Here is an 18,029-nt window from a genome sequence, read left to right on the forward strand (position 1 = left end):
ACAGAAAACCAGATACCAAGACTGAGAATTCTGACCTAGACTTCTCCTTGACATGCTATCTTTCTATACGTTTTTGTAGTGATATGGTCTGAATCATATTGTGCGCACGAAGATAATGCTTTGACTCTTCTACTCATTCAGTCAAATAGTATAGTTTGATTTTGTGCAGTATAGACCTGAAAGTAGCAGGGAAGGCTAGTTATATTTAATAACAGGAATCACATTTGAGATTTGTACAGCAACTACTTTATTATTTTCAAATGCAAACTTTTGCATTTAGCTTGCTATTTTACAATTTTACAAACTAGGTATAAAAGACCATAAATAAATGACATAAGTTATGTGTACCTAAGATTGATGGCGAGGGAAAAATTACAAATTAAAACAAAATAGAAAATCTATATTTCTAACCAAGATTTCATTCAAATCTGCGAACCAAGCAATGCATTGTTAAGATTTTTTTCTTCTTCCCCAGAATGGACTAAATTATCATATGCCTCATACATTCTAATTTTTTTTAACCACAGTCCTTGCATATTCCAACATACTTGTAGTGATACCAAAAAATAAATGCACTCTCTCTCTCTTTTAAATCTGTCTAATTAGTATTCAGGATGCTTTCTTTCTGGTTATGAAAATGTCACGTAAAAGAAAAATACTGCTTTGAAGTCCTGTTCACTGGCAAGAACCAGCTTCTTCTTCTTTTTGTTTTATACATATATATATATTTAATACATAGATCCATCACAAAGTTAATACAGCAAGAAACCTGGACAAACATCAACTGGTGGGGTTGTGAGCAGAACAATTTTCTAATGTATGGAGGTTTGCTGTTTTGGAGTCCTGTTGATGCCTCATCTTTAACCAGGAAGAAATGGAGGCCAGTTCTCTTATCAATTTCTGGTTGTTGTTAGGTTGTTAGTGTTGTGTCTTTCTACCATCCAAGCTCTGTTTAGTACACTTGACTGCAATCCGAGAATGCTGGGTTTGCAGTTCACAACACTTTATGCCCCCCGGCTCCTTGACAGTGCTGTGTCCTGCCATCAGCACAACTACACAAACCGAGAAATACTGATCTTCAATTTTGTGTTCATCAGACCAAAAAAATAACCTTAGAAATGGGAAAGGAAGAAACAGGGGGGAGGGAGAGGCGAGGATGAAGAATAAACTCCAGAGAAACTGTTTTAGGGCCTCATTCAATGCCAAGCATTTTAAATGCAATATTTACACATTCTTTTCCTTGATTTCCCCCCGCCAGGCATGTAGGTTTGACTGTCCTGTTTCAGCTTGATGTGCTGCACTGTATCTCAGTAGGGAAGAGTCTTCTGTGACCAGAAAGCAGGTCGAGCACATCAACTGCTGAGCTCAAAATGTGGAATGGCAGTCCATTCCCCAGACTCCTGCATTCAGCTCGCCTCCAAGAACAGTCTTCAGAAAATTAACAGTGAACTCTCCAGACTCCGTAAACTTTCCTAGATAGGACTGATAGGTCATTACCACTTATTGCAAACTGTATTGCAGTTTACCTATGAGAGGAACATGAAAGGGGTTTTTGTTTTTTTTTGCAAATCCCTTGCTTAAACCTTCAAAACCTTTTGTATTCTTTAACTTGGGAGAAAATAAAACAGTTTGCTCAACAATCATTCATGGGCCCCAAACTCCTTGCAGGTGGCACACTGAATAATTTACTTCTGTGAATGGATAAGGATTGCATATTTCTGTTTGTGTTCATCAAGTCTCTCAAAGCTTTTTTTTTCCAGGGCGGGGGAAGAAAAAAAGGCTATTTAATAGTTCAGTTCAAAACAACCCGCTGATGGATGAAGACTTCATCTCCACCTACTTTCCCCCTTAAGGTACCGCTGCTTCGATAATGAACAGGCCTCGACAAGACTAATGGTCATCGATCGAATTCTTTATCACAGTTATGGAACTCACAATGGATCACTCCACAACTCGAGTGAAGGCGCCCCTGCTCTAGGCTGAATAACTATTTGTTAAGGTTAGTGTGGCAGCTACATAATACATGAATAGATACAGGACTGTAACATTCAGGAGTGTGTGTGTTTTCTCGTCACCGTTGCATAGCTCACCTACTGGCCTGGAAACTCAACAGCTCAGCAACAACCGCCAAGTTCTCTGAGATGCTATCTGCATGTTCACAGGTGGCCCTGGGCAACAGGCAACACAGAAGCACACACCCACACACCCAAGGCCATACGTACACTCACACATTCCCGGAAGAGATAATAAGTTATTTTCCATTCTATTAAAAAATATTGATATTATCACAATGGCACACTTTTTTTTCCCCTGTAAAGGATCACTTCACTGTCCCATGCAGTCTCAGCTTTTGTGAACTGGGCTCTGTGCTACGGCACCTAACCCTGGCGTCCATCGTTATGACATGTAGAGCTCTGCTACTTGCACTCATACCGATGCAGCAGTGACATGCAGGAGAAAAAAAAGAAGAGAGAACACGCACTTACACAAAAATTAAATAAATGGAGCGAGGAAAGAGAAGTCTGTAGGGCTTTGATACAGTACATTCCTCAAGTGGCAATGAAAGAGCCGCATCTGGGCCATTTCATCTTTCAGTTTTGTTGCTGACAACAAAAAAAGGAAAAGAAAAAATAGAATAAAAGAAGAAAGCCAAAGAGACACTCTTCAGGGAGCAATGCTGCTTATGTAGTCCATCTTCAGTGCTGAGTAAACCGGGACACTGGAAGGCTTTTGTCTCTGGCCTGTTCTCCTCCAAGGCCAACATGGGCACCAGGAAGGGCTGAGTCCAAGAAAGCAGGATCCATTTTCCCTATTTAAAAAATACAAACATCAAACTATTATTATTATTATACATTTGTACACCACCCTTCATCTGAAGATCACAGGGCGGTTCACAACATAAACATACAAAGTAAGAACACAAAATACATAATAAAATGAAAATAAAAACTAATAACTCTCCTCCCACAAACATATTTTGAAGACCATAGAGTGTTGATCAGTAAAGGCCTGGTTATAGAAAAATGTTTTCACCTGGTGCCTAAAGAAATGCAGTGAAGGCGCCAGGCAAGCCGCCCCAGGGAGAGCATTCCGCAAATGGGGATCCAACACAGAAAAGGCCTGTTTTCATGTTGCTTCTCTCTAGATCTCTCGTGGAAAAGGCACACAAAGAAGAGCCTCAGATTATGATCACAGGGTCCACATTGGTTCAAATGGGTCACCACATGGGAAGACCTGTTATTTTGAGCAGCCAATGCTAGGATGAGGATTGGAATGCCTTTTTCAGCCTCACTATTATCTTGCTGCTTGAATTATTATAGCCATGACTGTAGGACAGTTTATGATTGCTTTCCATTCATAAGGTCCCTGGTTCAATACTCTGAAATCTCCTGTTTACACAAAGGAATCTCCCTTAAGGACCTGGAAAGCCACTGCCAGTACCAGATAATCCCAGGCAAGATGGACACTGTTTAAGGCAGCATCTTGTGTTGATAAAGTTCCTTTTATGGTTGAGGTTCAAAAATCAGCGTAGGGGAGACAGGAGAGTTTAGTGTACCCTAGAAATCTGAGGAGGGATGTGTGAGCCTGCTGCTGTTTTCCTAGAATTGCCCAATATTTCTGTGCTAGAGGGGCCAACAGATTAGTGACATTATCTCCTGTTTTGAATATTTGGCACTTTATTTGCTTGCTCGCACAGCTGAACCCTGCAGAAAGAAGGACTGCTCTCCTGTCAAGACTTGGCCTGTGGAGGGTGGGGAGTTCAATCCTGCTTTCTGCAATGATCAGCTGCACCAGTGCGTTCCCCATGTGGAACTCAGCTAGCTAGGGATCATGGGAGTTGTAGGCCAAAAACATCTGGAGGGCCGAGGTTGAGGAAGCCTGGTCTAGAATTTGTGCTAAACCACAATTTCTGATTTCTGTGTAACATTAAGCCAGGATTCTTTGAAAGGGAAAATACATATTAGCAAATTCCTTCTCCCAGCCACATAAGATTTGGAGAGGGGTTTGTATGTGAGAGGATGACTGAGGCTTTACTCAGGTCCATTCTGATTTTTAAACATAGTGCTAAATCATGGTTTGGTCCATTGTCCATGATAATCATTCTTTGGCTGTATCCTAGTTCAGCCAAGTATGTTCAAAACAAGTATGTCTGTATACGTGACTACATGTATATAGCTTACATCACTGCAGGTTGGGAAGAGAGGCCCCAAATTGCTCTGCATTTCAAAAAAAAAAAAATTAAACAAGTTCTGATAAGATCTCTTTAAATTTGAGGGGGGAAACCTGGAGAGTCAAATAATTTGGAATTGGTGGATATGAAATTTTAACACCATGCTGTTTTCCCCAGTAAAAAAATTCTCCTCCCTCTCAATCAAGTTGCTATTTGTCCTTTTAGGGTTAAAAACAACAACATAGAAACTTGGAGGAGGAAACCATTTTCAGTGAGGTTAACAGCATGGGGGGTGTTATAAAAGCCCATCTCCCCGAGTCTAACTCTATTCTGAATGTTCATGCAAACATACATACCCACACACCAGCTGCTTTTTGGAAAAAGTTTTAGGAAGTCGGGGAGATGGACTTCCATTCTTATTTGGCTGAGGAAGACTTTAATATTTTCAGGAAAACTCAAAGACTAACATTCACCAGCAAATGTGTTAAAATATGACTGTTTAAGCCACCTTTCAGAAACACACACCTTCATATTCTTCAACATGAAAAGCTTTTATGGGTAATTCTGCTAAGAGGTTTTACTAAGCTGTCACAGTTTTTGACAGGATCCAAATTTAGCATCCCATGTTCGCAACCATTTGCTTTCAGAATCAAGTTCATAGGGGAAGCTTGTGGTTAAAATTGGTAAGTTGTTGTTGCAAGTGACAAAAAATGACAAGAGTGACGTTGGGAATATGGCAAGTTTGACTTGTTCAATTCACTCAGTGCTCCTGGCTTCCAAATAAGTGCAGTGATTTCTAACAAATCAAACCTGAGTGTCATTCTCTTTTTGTGCTGAAGCTGCTGTCATGGGTAGATAGAACTAGAGAGAGGGGAAAATCAAAGCTGAAAACCTAATAGGTGATGTTGCCATCCTCAAAATAATAAGCTCAGCTGAAATACTTCTAGCAGGTGGCGTCACCTTATGACACTCATATTCTCTACACCAAATCATCAATAGGTTTGATACTCTTTCATTCCTGCACACTTTTCTGGTTGCAAAATGAACCAAGATCTAGATCTGAGGCTGTAATCTCTTCTTTGGGAGTGAGCCTCATTGAACTGAGAGGGTTTTCCAGATAAACACGAATGAAGTCGGATTGTACACCACTTCTTAATGACAGATCAAAGTAAAAAGTGGGTACAGCTGTAAATTAAACATTTTCTCTTTCATCAGCACCATCTAATATTTGTTCAAAATAGACAAGGAACATACAGTGCAGAGAGCAGGATTTTTATTTTTATAAAAAAGGTCTGATTGATATAAACAGCTTGGCAAGTGAGCCTGGACCATACAGCACTTTTCCAACTCTCAGTGATGTTAAGAAGGATAAATACATGCAGGTCCCTTGGATGTGTTCCTTGGAAATCGTTCATTAGGTGAATGTTCGCATAGCAAGTCCACAATTTCCATTATTTCCTACGGGAACATTTCTAATCAAGGATTTGTCCAATCTCTCCCCCCCTCCATAATTTCTTCCTGAAAAGGCTGCAGCCTACCAGCAAAAGAAAGACAAAGGGGAAAACTTATTTGTCCAATCTCTCCATCTCACTGATTCATTCAAAAATTGTACCTGCCCTCCTGCCCTGCATGGTTTCTGCCTGAAAATGACTTCCTCAGCAAAGCAGAAAAAAGCAAGGAAGTAAAGAAGTGGCCAAACTCCATCTATTCAGATATCTGAATCTGTGGAGTGTATAGCGATGTCTGGGCATAAAGCTTTATGTTCGGATAAGTGAATTATCACATAGCGAACACGTAGCTAGTGGGACTGGCTTATAAAACAAGCATATTAATTTAGGGTGGGGGTGTAGTTCCTGTCAAGCTTCTTGTGTAGTAAACTAATACAGATTTTTCCTAGGCCTTTGGTGGTTTTCCCCCATGTCAACATTTTTTCTTTATGTGCCGTGGTCTATATGTATCATAATGAAATAGGCACCTATGTGTGTAGAGCCCAATGCATGCAGAATTGAACCATGTAATCTGCACACCACAAAATGGTGTGTAAAGTTCATCCTACACAGACCTACAAAAGTGATTTCCAATGCAGAGATTTCATACATTCTAGTGTTCGTTGATGGAGTCAACTAATGAAATCTTATGCCCTCCACGATACGTAGAAAACAAACATCTAGAATAATTGTCTTACTAAATTAAAAAGGGGGGAAAGGGTATTTTACTAGTTACATCCCATCAGCGCATTCTCTTTTATTATTGATAAGGAAATGAAGCCACCATTATCACAAAGGGGAAACCATAGTCCCACTGACCTTTTCAATGTTGCACAATCAATTGTCTCTTAGAAGGGCAAAAGGATGCAAGTCTGGAAGATCCACAGTCAAGAATGGCTGACTTATGTGAGTTCAAAAATGATGATCGGTATAAGCCTCAAGCAACTCTCCAGCCTCAAAAAAAATAATAATCCAGTAATCCATAAAGATTGCTCTCCGTCTCAGCTTGGAAGTGGGCAAATCTTCGATTGAGAGGCACTGATCAGCCCATAGGATATTTTCCCTCAAGGTTTCTGCAAGGTACCGTTGATGCTCAGAATATGCCAACATGTCTTGGTACAGAAGATTCTTCATTCCAATAAAAGGTGAATAATTGTGGTTTACCCCACAGACCAAACACAATGATTGTAATCCCAGTGGCTGTTGAGGGAACAACAGTACCTTCCTTCGTTTAAGCACAGTATCTGGCAGCAAACACAGCATCAGAATTTGTATGTGATGTTATATAGATACATGTATATTACATAATGTCGATCAACACAGAAGTATATTCCAAGAAATAAATTTGTTCCAGGCCTGTTCACAAATGACGGGCTGTCATTTCTGTAGTTCCCCTCCCCGCAACACTCCCGGCAAACTTTATATATCAATCGACGCTGCAAATCTTTTTTTTTTTTTAATTATTATTAATTATTATTATTATTATTTCAAATGGCGAGGAGAAGTAAAAAAAGTGCAGTTCTTCAATTAAAGTGCATGGATGAGGTAAACTAATTTCAAGAGTTTTGAGTTCATTCAGTACTGGCTCAAACGGGAACCATTCTTCCGTGCATCTGTTGCATTTGGGTCCTCATTGCCTGCACACTGCTCAGAATCTTATTCTGGTGTGCAATGGCGGTAATTCCAATTCTTGCCAGGTCGCTGCATGAAACAAAAAAAGAAAGAAGCCGAAGAGTGAAAACTTTTTGTCAGAAGTGGATCCAGTAAAATATATTAAGTAAAATCCATTAAAATATATTGAGACAGGCACATACACAAAAAAGGAGAAAAGAAGGCAAAGCAAGGTGAATGTATACTAATGCTTGATTAAAGCAGCTGAAGGGCATTTTGGAACGGCACACATTGTAGACTGAAGGCATTCTAATATTGTAATGGATGCAATGATATGCAGTGCAAAGCAAAAAAAGCTGATTAAATATCCAGATTTACCAGTTTTTTTGTTATACCGCTGAGTACTTACTCCTGGTTCATATGCACCACAGCCTCTAGGGTAGTGTAGCTGGCAGCTGTGAAGTTATCCTTGTATCGCTCCATCTTAATAGCTTGGAGCCAATCGCCAACAGAAACTACGGCTGAGAATTCAGGAGAACTTGGATCCAACAGAGCTGTATTAGGTCTAGGAACAACAACAGAAGAACATGATTAAAAAGATGTCACAGCAACAAGAACAAAAATCCAGCTAGACTTTATATTGCATAATCAGTGCTCAGTACAGATAAGAGAGGCATATAATCCTAGAGATTTGTAAGAAACAAGCGCCTCCAACTACTACCACAGGGTTTTCTGCAGAACCATCTTGCCCTGAGAGGAGTGAGAAGAAGCAATAACAGCTTTTTCTACATAAACAAGTTGTCTATTGTAACTTTTTTCCCCATCAGTGATTATAGTTATAATAATCTTCTGCAAACTACTTTGTGAGCTCTACCTGAACAGCACGGTATAAATACTGTGAATAAACAAATATGCAATAGTTTCCCACACAAATATATATGGCAAAACGTTCCAAAACACTTAAGGACTATATTTACATGGTCACAATGTGTAACTTCAATATGTATACACAGAGCCAGATATGAAAATGTAGGTGAAAATATTGTGGGGAGCATTGCAAGCATATTTGTTTCTATATAGCTAATCCTAAGTGAGGTCCCTTAAAAAAAAAAAAGGGGTTTCCACAATGCACTGCTTTTCATCTAGATTGTAGAAAGTTGAGCCACTGTTTATTTTATTTCTTTAACAAAATTTATGTACCATTTGATTGTAGATAGAACCTCTAAGTGGTTTTCAAAACAACAACAACACAACAACAATTCAACATTTGAATTGTAATGGAAAATAAAAGTTAAACACAGGCATTTTTTTAAAAAAAGAACCTAAATATAATTAAAATCAACTGTTAGCATGAAAACAGATTAAAATGTGTCAATTTCTACACATTTGGATAGGCTCTGGAAGCTAAACTGTTTTTAGCAGGTCCTGAAAAGAGTACAGCAAAGGAACCTGATGTCAAGAGGCAATGAGTTAGAAAGTATAGGTGCTGCCAAGCTAAAAGACTGATTGATTTCAAGTGCCAAATGGATATCATGTTCCACACAGCAAAGTGGTTGAGCGGGCATACATGGAGAAGGACAATCCTTCAAGTCAACTGGTACCAAGCTATTGACAAAGACAGTTACTAAAGTTCTATCTGATGAGGGTAACAGTTTCAGTCCCTTTGGGGAACAATCTGTAAAGTCTCACACATCTCATTTTTTAAACATTTGTGATACAGTGGTACCTCAGGTTACATACGCTTCAGGTTACAGACTCCGTTAACCCAGAAATATTGCTTCAGGTTAAGAACTTTGCTTCAGGATGAGAACAGAAATCATGCTCCAGCGGTGCAGCAGCAGCAGGAGGCCCCATTAGCCAAAGTGGTGCTTCAGGTTAAGAACAGTTTTAGGCTAAGAACGGACCTCTGGAACGAATTAGGTACTTAACCTGAGGTACCACTGTACTGTAATGTAGCTGCAATGCCATTACAATGTCACCATACACCCTGTGGCCAAGCCTGTTTGCAGAGACACCGTAACAGGTTCAGACTATTAGGGATGTCCTCAAGGCCAATTAACACTCTCATCATTTTTCTCCCCATGATACATTGCATTCATGTGGAGATCTTAAGATGTGAACTGGGGTTTCAAGCACACAGCAGCAAATGTTCAGAAGCAACACCTCTTATCATAGATGAACAATGTGCTACTACGACTGCTGCCAGAAAACTAGCTGATCTATCTGTATAAGGCTCCAGACACATGCTAAGTGCTATGTTATCCACTGGGGACAGTCAGAACCCATGATTTGCAGGGAAATTCTGTCTATGTGCAAAAGCCTTCGGCTTAGGATGAATAATTAAAAAATGGAATTAGGTCAGAAGTGCCTGTTGCCACATTAATCTGTGGTGTGCAGAGACCCAAAATGAAACTGCCTGCACAGGCAGTCTGGTGTAAACTTGTTCATCAATGCAGGATACCATTTAATTAAGCATTTCCAGAAGATGCCTACCCAACCTTTCCCTAGAATTTTTTATACCAGCAGAACTGACTGCACCAGTTTGATCCCCCAAGAATGCAACGCAGGAGACAGAAGCCTGTTTCATCTATAACACTTTGAAAAGTAAATGAGGTCTTAAATGGGAAACAATCTACTGTGACAGAACCAGCCTCTCCCCATGTACTTCTTGTCTACCATGAAAAATAAGATCTTAATTCAACAGAACTGAAACATCACTAGTGGAACTATGTGCTCTCAGATAGTTTGGAAGCTGAGAACTTAAGGAAGGCTTCAACCTGGCACACTGAAAGCTGGGATGGCAGGGAGTTAATCCACTTTAATCAATCAGTTTCTGAATGGCATGTGTGCCTGGCACAGAATCATGGCGTCTTTGATCTTTGTTTTGTGGAATGTGTGTTCGTGTTCCAGTTCAGATTATCTGCAGGATCTTAACACCATCAACACATCTATTAATACAGTTTTTTGTTTTTGTTTTTTACACCCTTTGCACACAGCACTGGTTTTGAATAGGCCATAGCACCTTACTCAAATCTCAAGATTATGACGATGGTGATTTTTTTTTAAAAAAAGCTGTTTTAATTTATTTCAATAAGATCAAAGACTGGGTGTATTAAAGGCATTGTATATAAGTTATTGTCTAGGATTGCTCTCATCTTGATTGAATGCTATTTCTCATTCTTAACAGCCACCACACCTCTTTCTGCAGATGATATATTTAGCATGCATCAAAGAGGTGAGCAGTGGGCAGTCACAAAAGAGCATGCATTTGGTAGCTTTCGCTGTACAGATTCACATGAAAGTGCATACAGACATCTTTTGCTCTGCACTGCGTCCTCGTGTAAAAAGGTACTTTTGACACTTTGCGGAAATCAGCTATGAATATCAGATTCTACACTGCAGTAGTAGCTAATGGTTGCCAGAGATCTATGCTTATCAGCAGACCAAGATCAAATACAACTGAAGGAGATTAAACAGTTGGTATTATGTGACACACTCTCTCTTAAATAATTTAACACAGACAGAGGGATACACTTCCCAGGCTCCAGATGCAATTAGAGCAATCTGGAGAAAACAGGAGGATAGTGGCCTCAGAGGGCTAATAACCTGTCTTTGGTAATGTAAATGGTAAGCAATGGTCACTGAGGGGCATACTCATTTAAACATGAAAAACCACTTTTTTTCCTTGATACCGGACTGTCAGCAGCTGAATCTAGTACGGTCTGGCCTCTGATGACACCTGCACTTGTAAGAGAAGTCTCATTTGAGAGAAATGCAATAGTTGTTTCCCCTCAGTGAAAGATCTGTGTCATTTTTAGAATATTTCCTTCTTGTTTCATATCTCGCCTCTGGCCAGCTATGACAACTTGTTCCTGGAGACACATGATTGATTATGCACTTGAGGGAAATTTCCCCCTTCTTTAAGCAGACAAATAACTGCTAAGAAATAAAGAGCCCGCAAGCATGAGAATCCATGCTTCTATTCTTGTTCATCTCAACCGAATGAGGCCTGCCTTACCTGTACCGTGAGGACTGGCATGCCAGTCTAAAAAGAATCACCCTGTCATAAGTAGCCTCACCACCAATACTGGCAAAAGAAATTGTGAGGGATCTATAAATGTTGACCCACAAAAGACTCTAATTTCCCTATCTTAGGAAGGCAATGGTCCAGCTGGATGAGACAAAAGGTCCATCTATTCCAGCATCCTGTTCTCAAAGAGACAGATGCCTATGACAAGCCTGCAAGCAGGACCCAAACACAAAAGCACTTGGCCCTCTTGTGAATACCAGCAACTGATATTTATGCTGCCTCAGACAATGAATGTACTACATAGCCATTGTGACTTATAGTCAGTAATAATGTACAGGAGCCTGAGAACTAGTGGCCTCTCCTGAATGAGGTGGGGCTGTGATTGGGCAGAGGCACCTTCTGAGAAGATTTTGGGAGCTACAGAGAGCAGGAGGTGTTCCTTCCACCAACTTCATTCCATAAGAGGTTCTTAGGATCCAACCCCATATTAGCTACTTCTTTCTTACATAGGCAACAACCCCAAATGACTTCAGCCTCACAAAATGTGATATCCCATGCACGTTTACCCAGAAATAAATTACACTGAATTTAATAGGACTCACTCCCACATAAGACCAGCTTTTATGTTTGGCCTTTACTCCTGAGCAGGCAATGACCGAGTCACCACTGCTGTTCTTACTTGTAAAGTTTATTTGGGGATGAGGATTATTAACCTCTGCCCCTTGTTTTCAAATTGTTTCTTAATTAAAAAACCTATGTTTTCCTTAATTTATTCAAATTAGAACAACACACAGGCCTTGAACATCAAAGCCTTACATTTCTGTTGTGGTCAATGACTTGAGGAGGATAAATAAAACTTTTTAAAGGTTCCATATTTTGTATCGTATTCCCTTTCCAATCAGAAAAGAAGCCGATCTTCCAGGCACTTTCACCTTACATTATAACAATGTTCAGGCTCAAAGCTCAGCAATATAAAGAAGGAAAAAAGACAAGAGAAGAAAAAAAAAGACTGTACTTTCAAAATCCCACAAGGATCTTTCCCGCATACAGTGGACCAATGGAATGCTAGTGTAACCCAAATGGGCAACAGTCTTTCCACTGCAATCTTAAAAAAGAAAAACCAGAAGCGGGGGTGGGGGGTGGGAAGTGTAAAGAATCTGGCCAGCGTTATGAAGTAGACTTCAGTTTCAGCAAAGAAGTTGAGGTGAGTTACAGCTGCCTGTCGCCACCACTATATTCCCTCATCCATCACCATTAAGAAAGCGCAGCTGACCTGGAGTTTTCGGAGCCTGTCCTCTTTAAGCTGTTGGGGTTGCGGATGAGTTTGTCTAGCATGTTGACAATCTGTCCAAATTTAGGCCTGTCACTGCGTTCCTTCTGCCAGCAGTCCAACATCAACTGATGGAGAGCAATGGGGCAGTCCATCGGGGGCGGCAGCCGATACCCTTCCTCGATGGCTTTGATAACCTAACAAACAAACAAATGAAAGGCAGCATTTTAAGAGAGCTAAATAAAACAATATATTTAACACTTATAAAATGGGGTAACCTTGAATAAGTTTGGCGTTTTAAAGACGTGCACATTTAATAACAGTAAATACATGTTTGTATAAAAGCTTCAGTTATTTTTGGACTTCCCAATATTTATTGTTTGCTTTTTCAGAAAACTGTAATTAAGAGTTTGCATTATTAAAATAATGGAGAGCGGAGGCATTTTAAATGTATTACATTTTAAACTTGAGATTGAAGAAAAATGATTGTTATTTGCTTTAGATTTTGTTTCTAAAACTTCTGTCTTATAAGAAGTCATAGCAAATGCCTTCCAAATTAGAAACTAGGGGAGGAAATGAATTCAGTGGAACAATCCTCTAATATGTCTACTCAGAAGAAAGGGTATAATCCCAACCCCATTTACCTGAGAGTAGGCTTTACTGTATTTAGTAGGACTTTCTTCCGAGTAGACATGATTAGGATTACGTTATAAGTTATATTGAGTTTAATGGAGCTTGTTCCCAGGAAAATGGGTTTAGTATTGCAGACTAGATGACTAAATATACAGGCAAGTAGATGAGCACATCACACATTAACACTTTTGTTGCTTTACTGACAGCTGATCATTTTGGAAGTAGAACCAAAATGAGATTTCCTGAAGTTGTCAACAATTCCCATATGTCCCAGATACTGACCGGACGGTATTACTGTTTCTCTCAGCTCCACTCCACTTTCAGGAACACCTGGTCCTATTTTCCCTTCCCTAAATCTGTCTGTCTCCCATGCAATGTGAGAGGGAAATTGCCTTGGGCTGTTCTGCACCCACAAAGGCCAGATGCAAACTGGCCTACTGTGTCACTTGAAAGTGTGTAATTATAAACAGTATCTAACAGGATCCAAAATTTGTCTGTATAAAGGACACCATAAACCCCTCCATACATATGGCTCATTATCACATACTGCCTGTTTGGCAAACCTATGTAGAATAAGCTCATGCATAATCAAGACCCAGTTCCTCACAGCCCGGTCTACCCAGTTCGCAACCCTTCACCCCGTCACAGTTGGCACTAATGGGCACTCTTGTTGGTAGTCTTTACAGAGAGAAGCAAGATTAATTGGCCACACACATTGATTCGCACAACCATACAACTGGTTTCACAAGTGTCGGGGTAAGGCACAAAGGCAGGCAACGTGGACTCCTACTTCCATTGCCACTAGGCATTAAGGCAAACAGAGAAGAGTGTCGTCTCCAAGGCTACCAACCCTGCCCTATTCAGAACCACAAAATTAATAACTTTCCAAGCCTTATTTGCATTCTAATTGCAAGGAGAAAGATTCCTCCTCACCGCCACTGTGCAGTATTTCTTTATCTATGTGACAATCTGTGTGACGTGAGCTGCATAGCTTCTCCTTTGCCTCCACTAGCAGAAGGCGTCATAGCTACATCACTGGCCCAATTAATGTGGCCATTCTTCTTGCTCTCTCATGGGCAAGAGGGCATAAAAAGCATCAGCAAACCTAATTCAACATTGCTCCGAATTCCATTTTGTTACTAAAAGCTCATAATGTTTCCGGAGAACATCTGAAGCTTTGTTTTCATGCTAACTGCTTAGTGCCTTTTTGTTTATTCCGAACTAAAGCTTGCCTACTCCGAAAAGTGTCAGCTCTATTCCAGATCTTCTGCTTGCGATCCTTTAGCTCAGGGATGGGGGACTTAGAGCCCTCTTGGTGCTATTAGACGCCAACTCCCATCACAGTGACCATTCTGTTTGGGGCTGGTGGGAATGCAATAACTTCTGGAGGGCTGTGGCCTCCCCATCTCATCTTTAACTGGAGAGGCGAGCAATTGAGTCTGGGATCTTACACATGCAAACCATGTACTCAGCCGCCGAGCTATGGCCCTCCTGAAATATATTCCACATCTGAAGGAAATTAAAAGGAAATCTCTTTTCAGCTTCAATGCCATCCACATGTAAACAATGTTGGAAACTTTTCAGTTATACAAAAGAAGGTGGGTGAGTATTATGCAGCTTCCTGCCTTGAACTAAAGTGTTCAGTGTTTCATATCTCCAGATCGAGGACGGAAGAAATGTTAATCTGCTTATAAATCCTCCTGGTAAAGGTTATATCTCATTTTCACCGGACTGTCGTCCTTTTCTAAAATGTTCTGCTATATATTAGATTCCTCTTCATCTTTTTCTTCAGGACTATTCTACAATAGCAGGAATTTTATTAACTCCCTCTTGGAATGAACTGAAGGAGTCCAGATGGTACAGTTAAAGAGAGTTGCATAATTTACAAGGGGTCATTTACTAAAGCTGCTTTTTAATGTCCCCCAAGGACATATCTTCTATTGTTGTTATTGCTTAAACATTTTGCACAATAATAATAATATCACATGTTCCCAATGAAATTCTTTGTGCAGTCTTAGAATAGCATTATTAGTTCAAAAATATGAATGTAAACCCACACTAGGGTTTGAAATATTTACCTTTAATTGGAAAACCAGTTTTACTGATGTATTCTTAACGGATCCTCAAGTGGGAAATTGTGGTACAGAATCAATATTAACAATTTTATTTCCACACTAGAATACCTGAAAGGCTTTGCAAATGGATAAATGCTTTCCTTTTCTGAGGTTCCATTTGCAAGAGTTTTAACTCATTTCAATGCTTTCACATGGCATGAAGCAAAAGTACAGACAAATGTACACACACACACACACACACACACACGACTTGCGACCAAATGTTACTGTGTAGAATACTCTGCTTCAGTGTTTCACCCAGTCTGCATGCCCTTTCCCAGGATGCCCCATTCCATTCCCTCTCCACAAACATATTAATTTCTAGTGGGAAAAGTTACACTGTGAAATGACATCTTTGTAGCAGCTAACCCTTCCCACTAGTAATGACACTAGAAGGTCAAATCTTCAATGGCCGGGACCCCAAGAAAGGAGCAGCTCCCTCCCACTCCTGTAGACAGCTCCAGGATAGTTAGATATGGCAAATATATTTCTAATATTTTATTGTCCCACCACCCCAAAAGACTATGGAGAGGTTTGACTTAAAAAAAGAAGTGATGCATGCAAATAGTAGATTCTATCCACCTCCACAATGGTGTCCCTTAGAGGCAGTCCCCAAGCTGGGTGGGAGTTGCTCCTAAATGATGCATTGTCATAAGTGACTGGGGGCTGTGTGCGAATTATGCAACCATGAAAGATGGGCTAATCACATAGGACTTTGTCTCATATTAATTCAGAAGATCACAGTCCTGTCTTTGGAGCAACAATTCTGTCACAGAGGGTGGAAAGACAACTTATTTTACCATACATTTTAATTCAATTGATGGCAAAAGAATACTTACTGCTTTGCAGGAAGACAGAGACTGCTAGTGCATGAGCTGATTACATGCATATTATGGGAAACTACAGTGTGCTAAAAGGTCATCTGAATTTATCCAGAGTCCTATTGGGTCTGGTAGCATTATTGCAGCACTGCATTAAGAGGAACCCACCTCCTATTTCCTTGATTTTTTTACTAAGACCTTACAAATGTTGTTCCCAGAAGCAGTGGGCAGTTGAACTATGAGGAAGAAATACCCAGGCTAGGGAGCTCAAGCCATCAGTTCTTGAGAAAACCATCAGCAACCTGTAATAATTCTGCTGTTTTATTGCTGCCTTTAGCAACGTGTTTATTCCATTGGATAAGCACATGATAACCCCAGCCACATTTTGAGCCATTCAGACTCAGTCCCCAACTGCCTGGGGAAGCATCAAACAAACACAGCCCCCAAATGACATTTTCTGCAGCAATCCCATGCCTAATGAAATGTATTTCAGAGTACATGTGTACAGGAATGCAGTTACCGATATCAGATACCTAGGTCTAACAATGGCAGTATTTAGATGAAGGTAAAGAACACTTACATCTTGATTGGACATATCCCAATAAGGCCTCTCTCCATAGGACATCACTTCCCACATTACAATTCCATAACTCCAGACATCACTAGCTGATGTAAATTTACGATAGGCAATTGCTTCTGGTGCAGTCCACCTGATGGGAATCTTCCCACCCTGCAAATAAATCAACAAAGGCATTTATATAAAAGCAAGCACTTTAGGTTTATGTCAACGTTATACATCATCATTTATCAAAGCAATGGGGTGATGTTCATGAGAAGATTGAAAAGAAAAATCACTAAAATTACATGTCTATTCAGCCTACAGAGAAAATGAATATTTTCTCTGGACATAGCTCCTCCAAATATCAGTATCTTTAAAATAAATAAAAAATCAAGTTTCTAGTCTTTATGGTTGAACGAATGGTCTTGAAAACATGTGGTGTAGAAAATGCTGAATAGAATTTTAAGTTGTTTGGGCTTCGCAGGTCTTTGCCTTTTCCCACGACAAGCAGAGCAGAAAGCAAGATTGTGCATTAATCTGCATAATCTATACAGGTTGTGGAAAGCTGCTTTTTAAATTCAGAATTTAGGTTATCCTGGCACAGATTTATATATTTTTTAATTGTACGAACCACACACACAAAATTGGTCCAATGCCGTTTCTAACAAAGAGGGGAACTTCATCCATTGGCTTTTTGACACAGGTATGGGAACCAGGAAACTGGAATATTATTACCAGCATGTAAGTATGCCACTTCTTAAGGCTAGGATTAATGCAGCTAGGAGTTCACAAAGTATCGGTCACAGGATTATAACTGCATACTTAATATTTAGATACTTGCTATGAATGCAAGAGCTTTGCTAATGTGATCTTGCATGTCTGTTGCTACTGCCAGGCTTGTTTGTCCAGTTCTTCAACATATATGTCTTCAGCTGCAGCCCACACTTATCAGAGAACTCTGGAATTTGTCCATAACTGGTGAACAAATTGTCCAAAGTCATATATCCTCAAGTGCTTTTTGAGCACATACACTGTTTGCTCCTAAGTAAAACATCTGGGAGCTGCTATTGTGAAGCACGTCTAATCAAATCATTAGTAATTTAGTAATGGCTTAAAAGTAATACCATCCTCATTATTTGATTTAGCTTCTCTTGAAAGAAAGAAAAAAGATTTCTCCTTTTGTTTATGCTAATGAACAAGGTGTTCTTAATTGAGTTTCAGGTTTTCTGCAGTTCCATTTGCAGAAAGTCATTAAAAAACCCAAAGATTTTGTAGTTTATTGCTGTGGATCATTTCCTACCCCACCCCCAGTATGCTTTCATGATTTCTATCA

At 39.9% G+C, this 18,029-nt stretch overlaps 1 protein-coding gene across 1 annotated transcript in view; it reads right to left on the reverse strand.

Annotated features, from left to right (window-relative positions):
• Positions 1–223: 223 nt before the first annotated feature.
• Positions 224–18,029, reverse strand: part of EPHA4 (EPH receptor A4) — a 155,289-nt gene continuing 137,483 nt past the window's right edge. Inside the window, exons 14-18 of the mRNA XM_053390006.1 lie at positions 16,718–16,867; positions 12,573–12,766; positions 7,679–7,834; positions 6,478–7,359; positions 224–2,809 (exon numbers count right to left, since the gene is read on the reverse strand). Of these exons, the coding sequence (XP_053245981.1) occupies positions 7,245–7,359; positions 7,679–7,834; positions 12,573–12,766; positions 16,718–16,867 (615 nt within the window). The 3' untranslated portion in view covers positions 224–2,809; positions 6,478–7,244. The remainder of the gene's footprint in view (positions 2,810–6,477; positions 7,360–7,678; positions 7,835–12,572; positions 12,767–16,717; positions 16,868–18,029) is intronic.

Source organism: Podarcis raffonei, chromosome 5 (genome assembly GCF_027172205.1).
Source record: "Podarcis raffonei isolate rPodRaf1 chromosome 5, rPodRaf1.pri, whole genome shotgun sequence".
Lineage (NCBI taxonomy): Eukaryota > Metazoa > Chordata > Lepidosauria > Squamata > Lacertidae > Podarcis > Podarcis raffonei.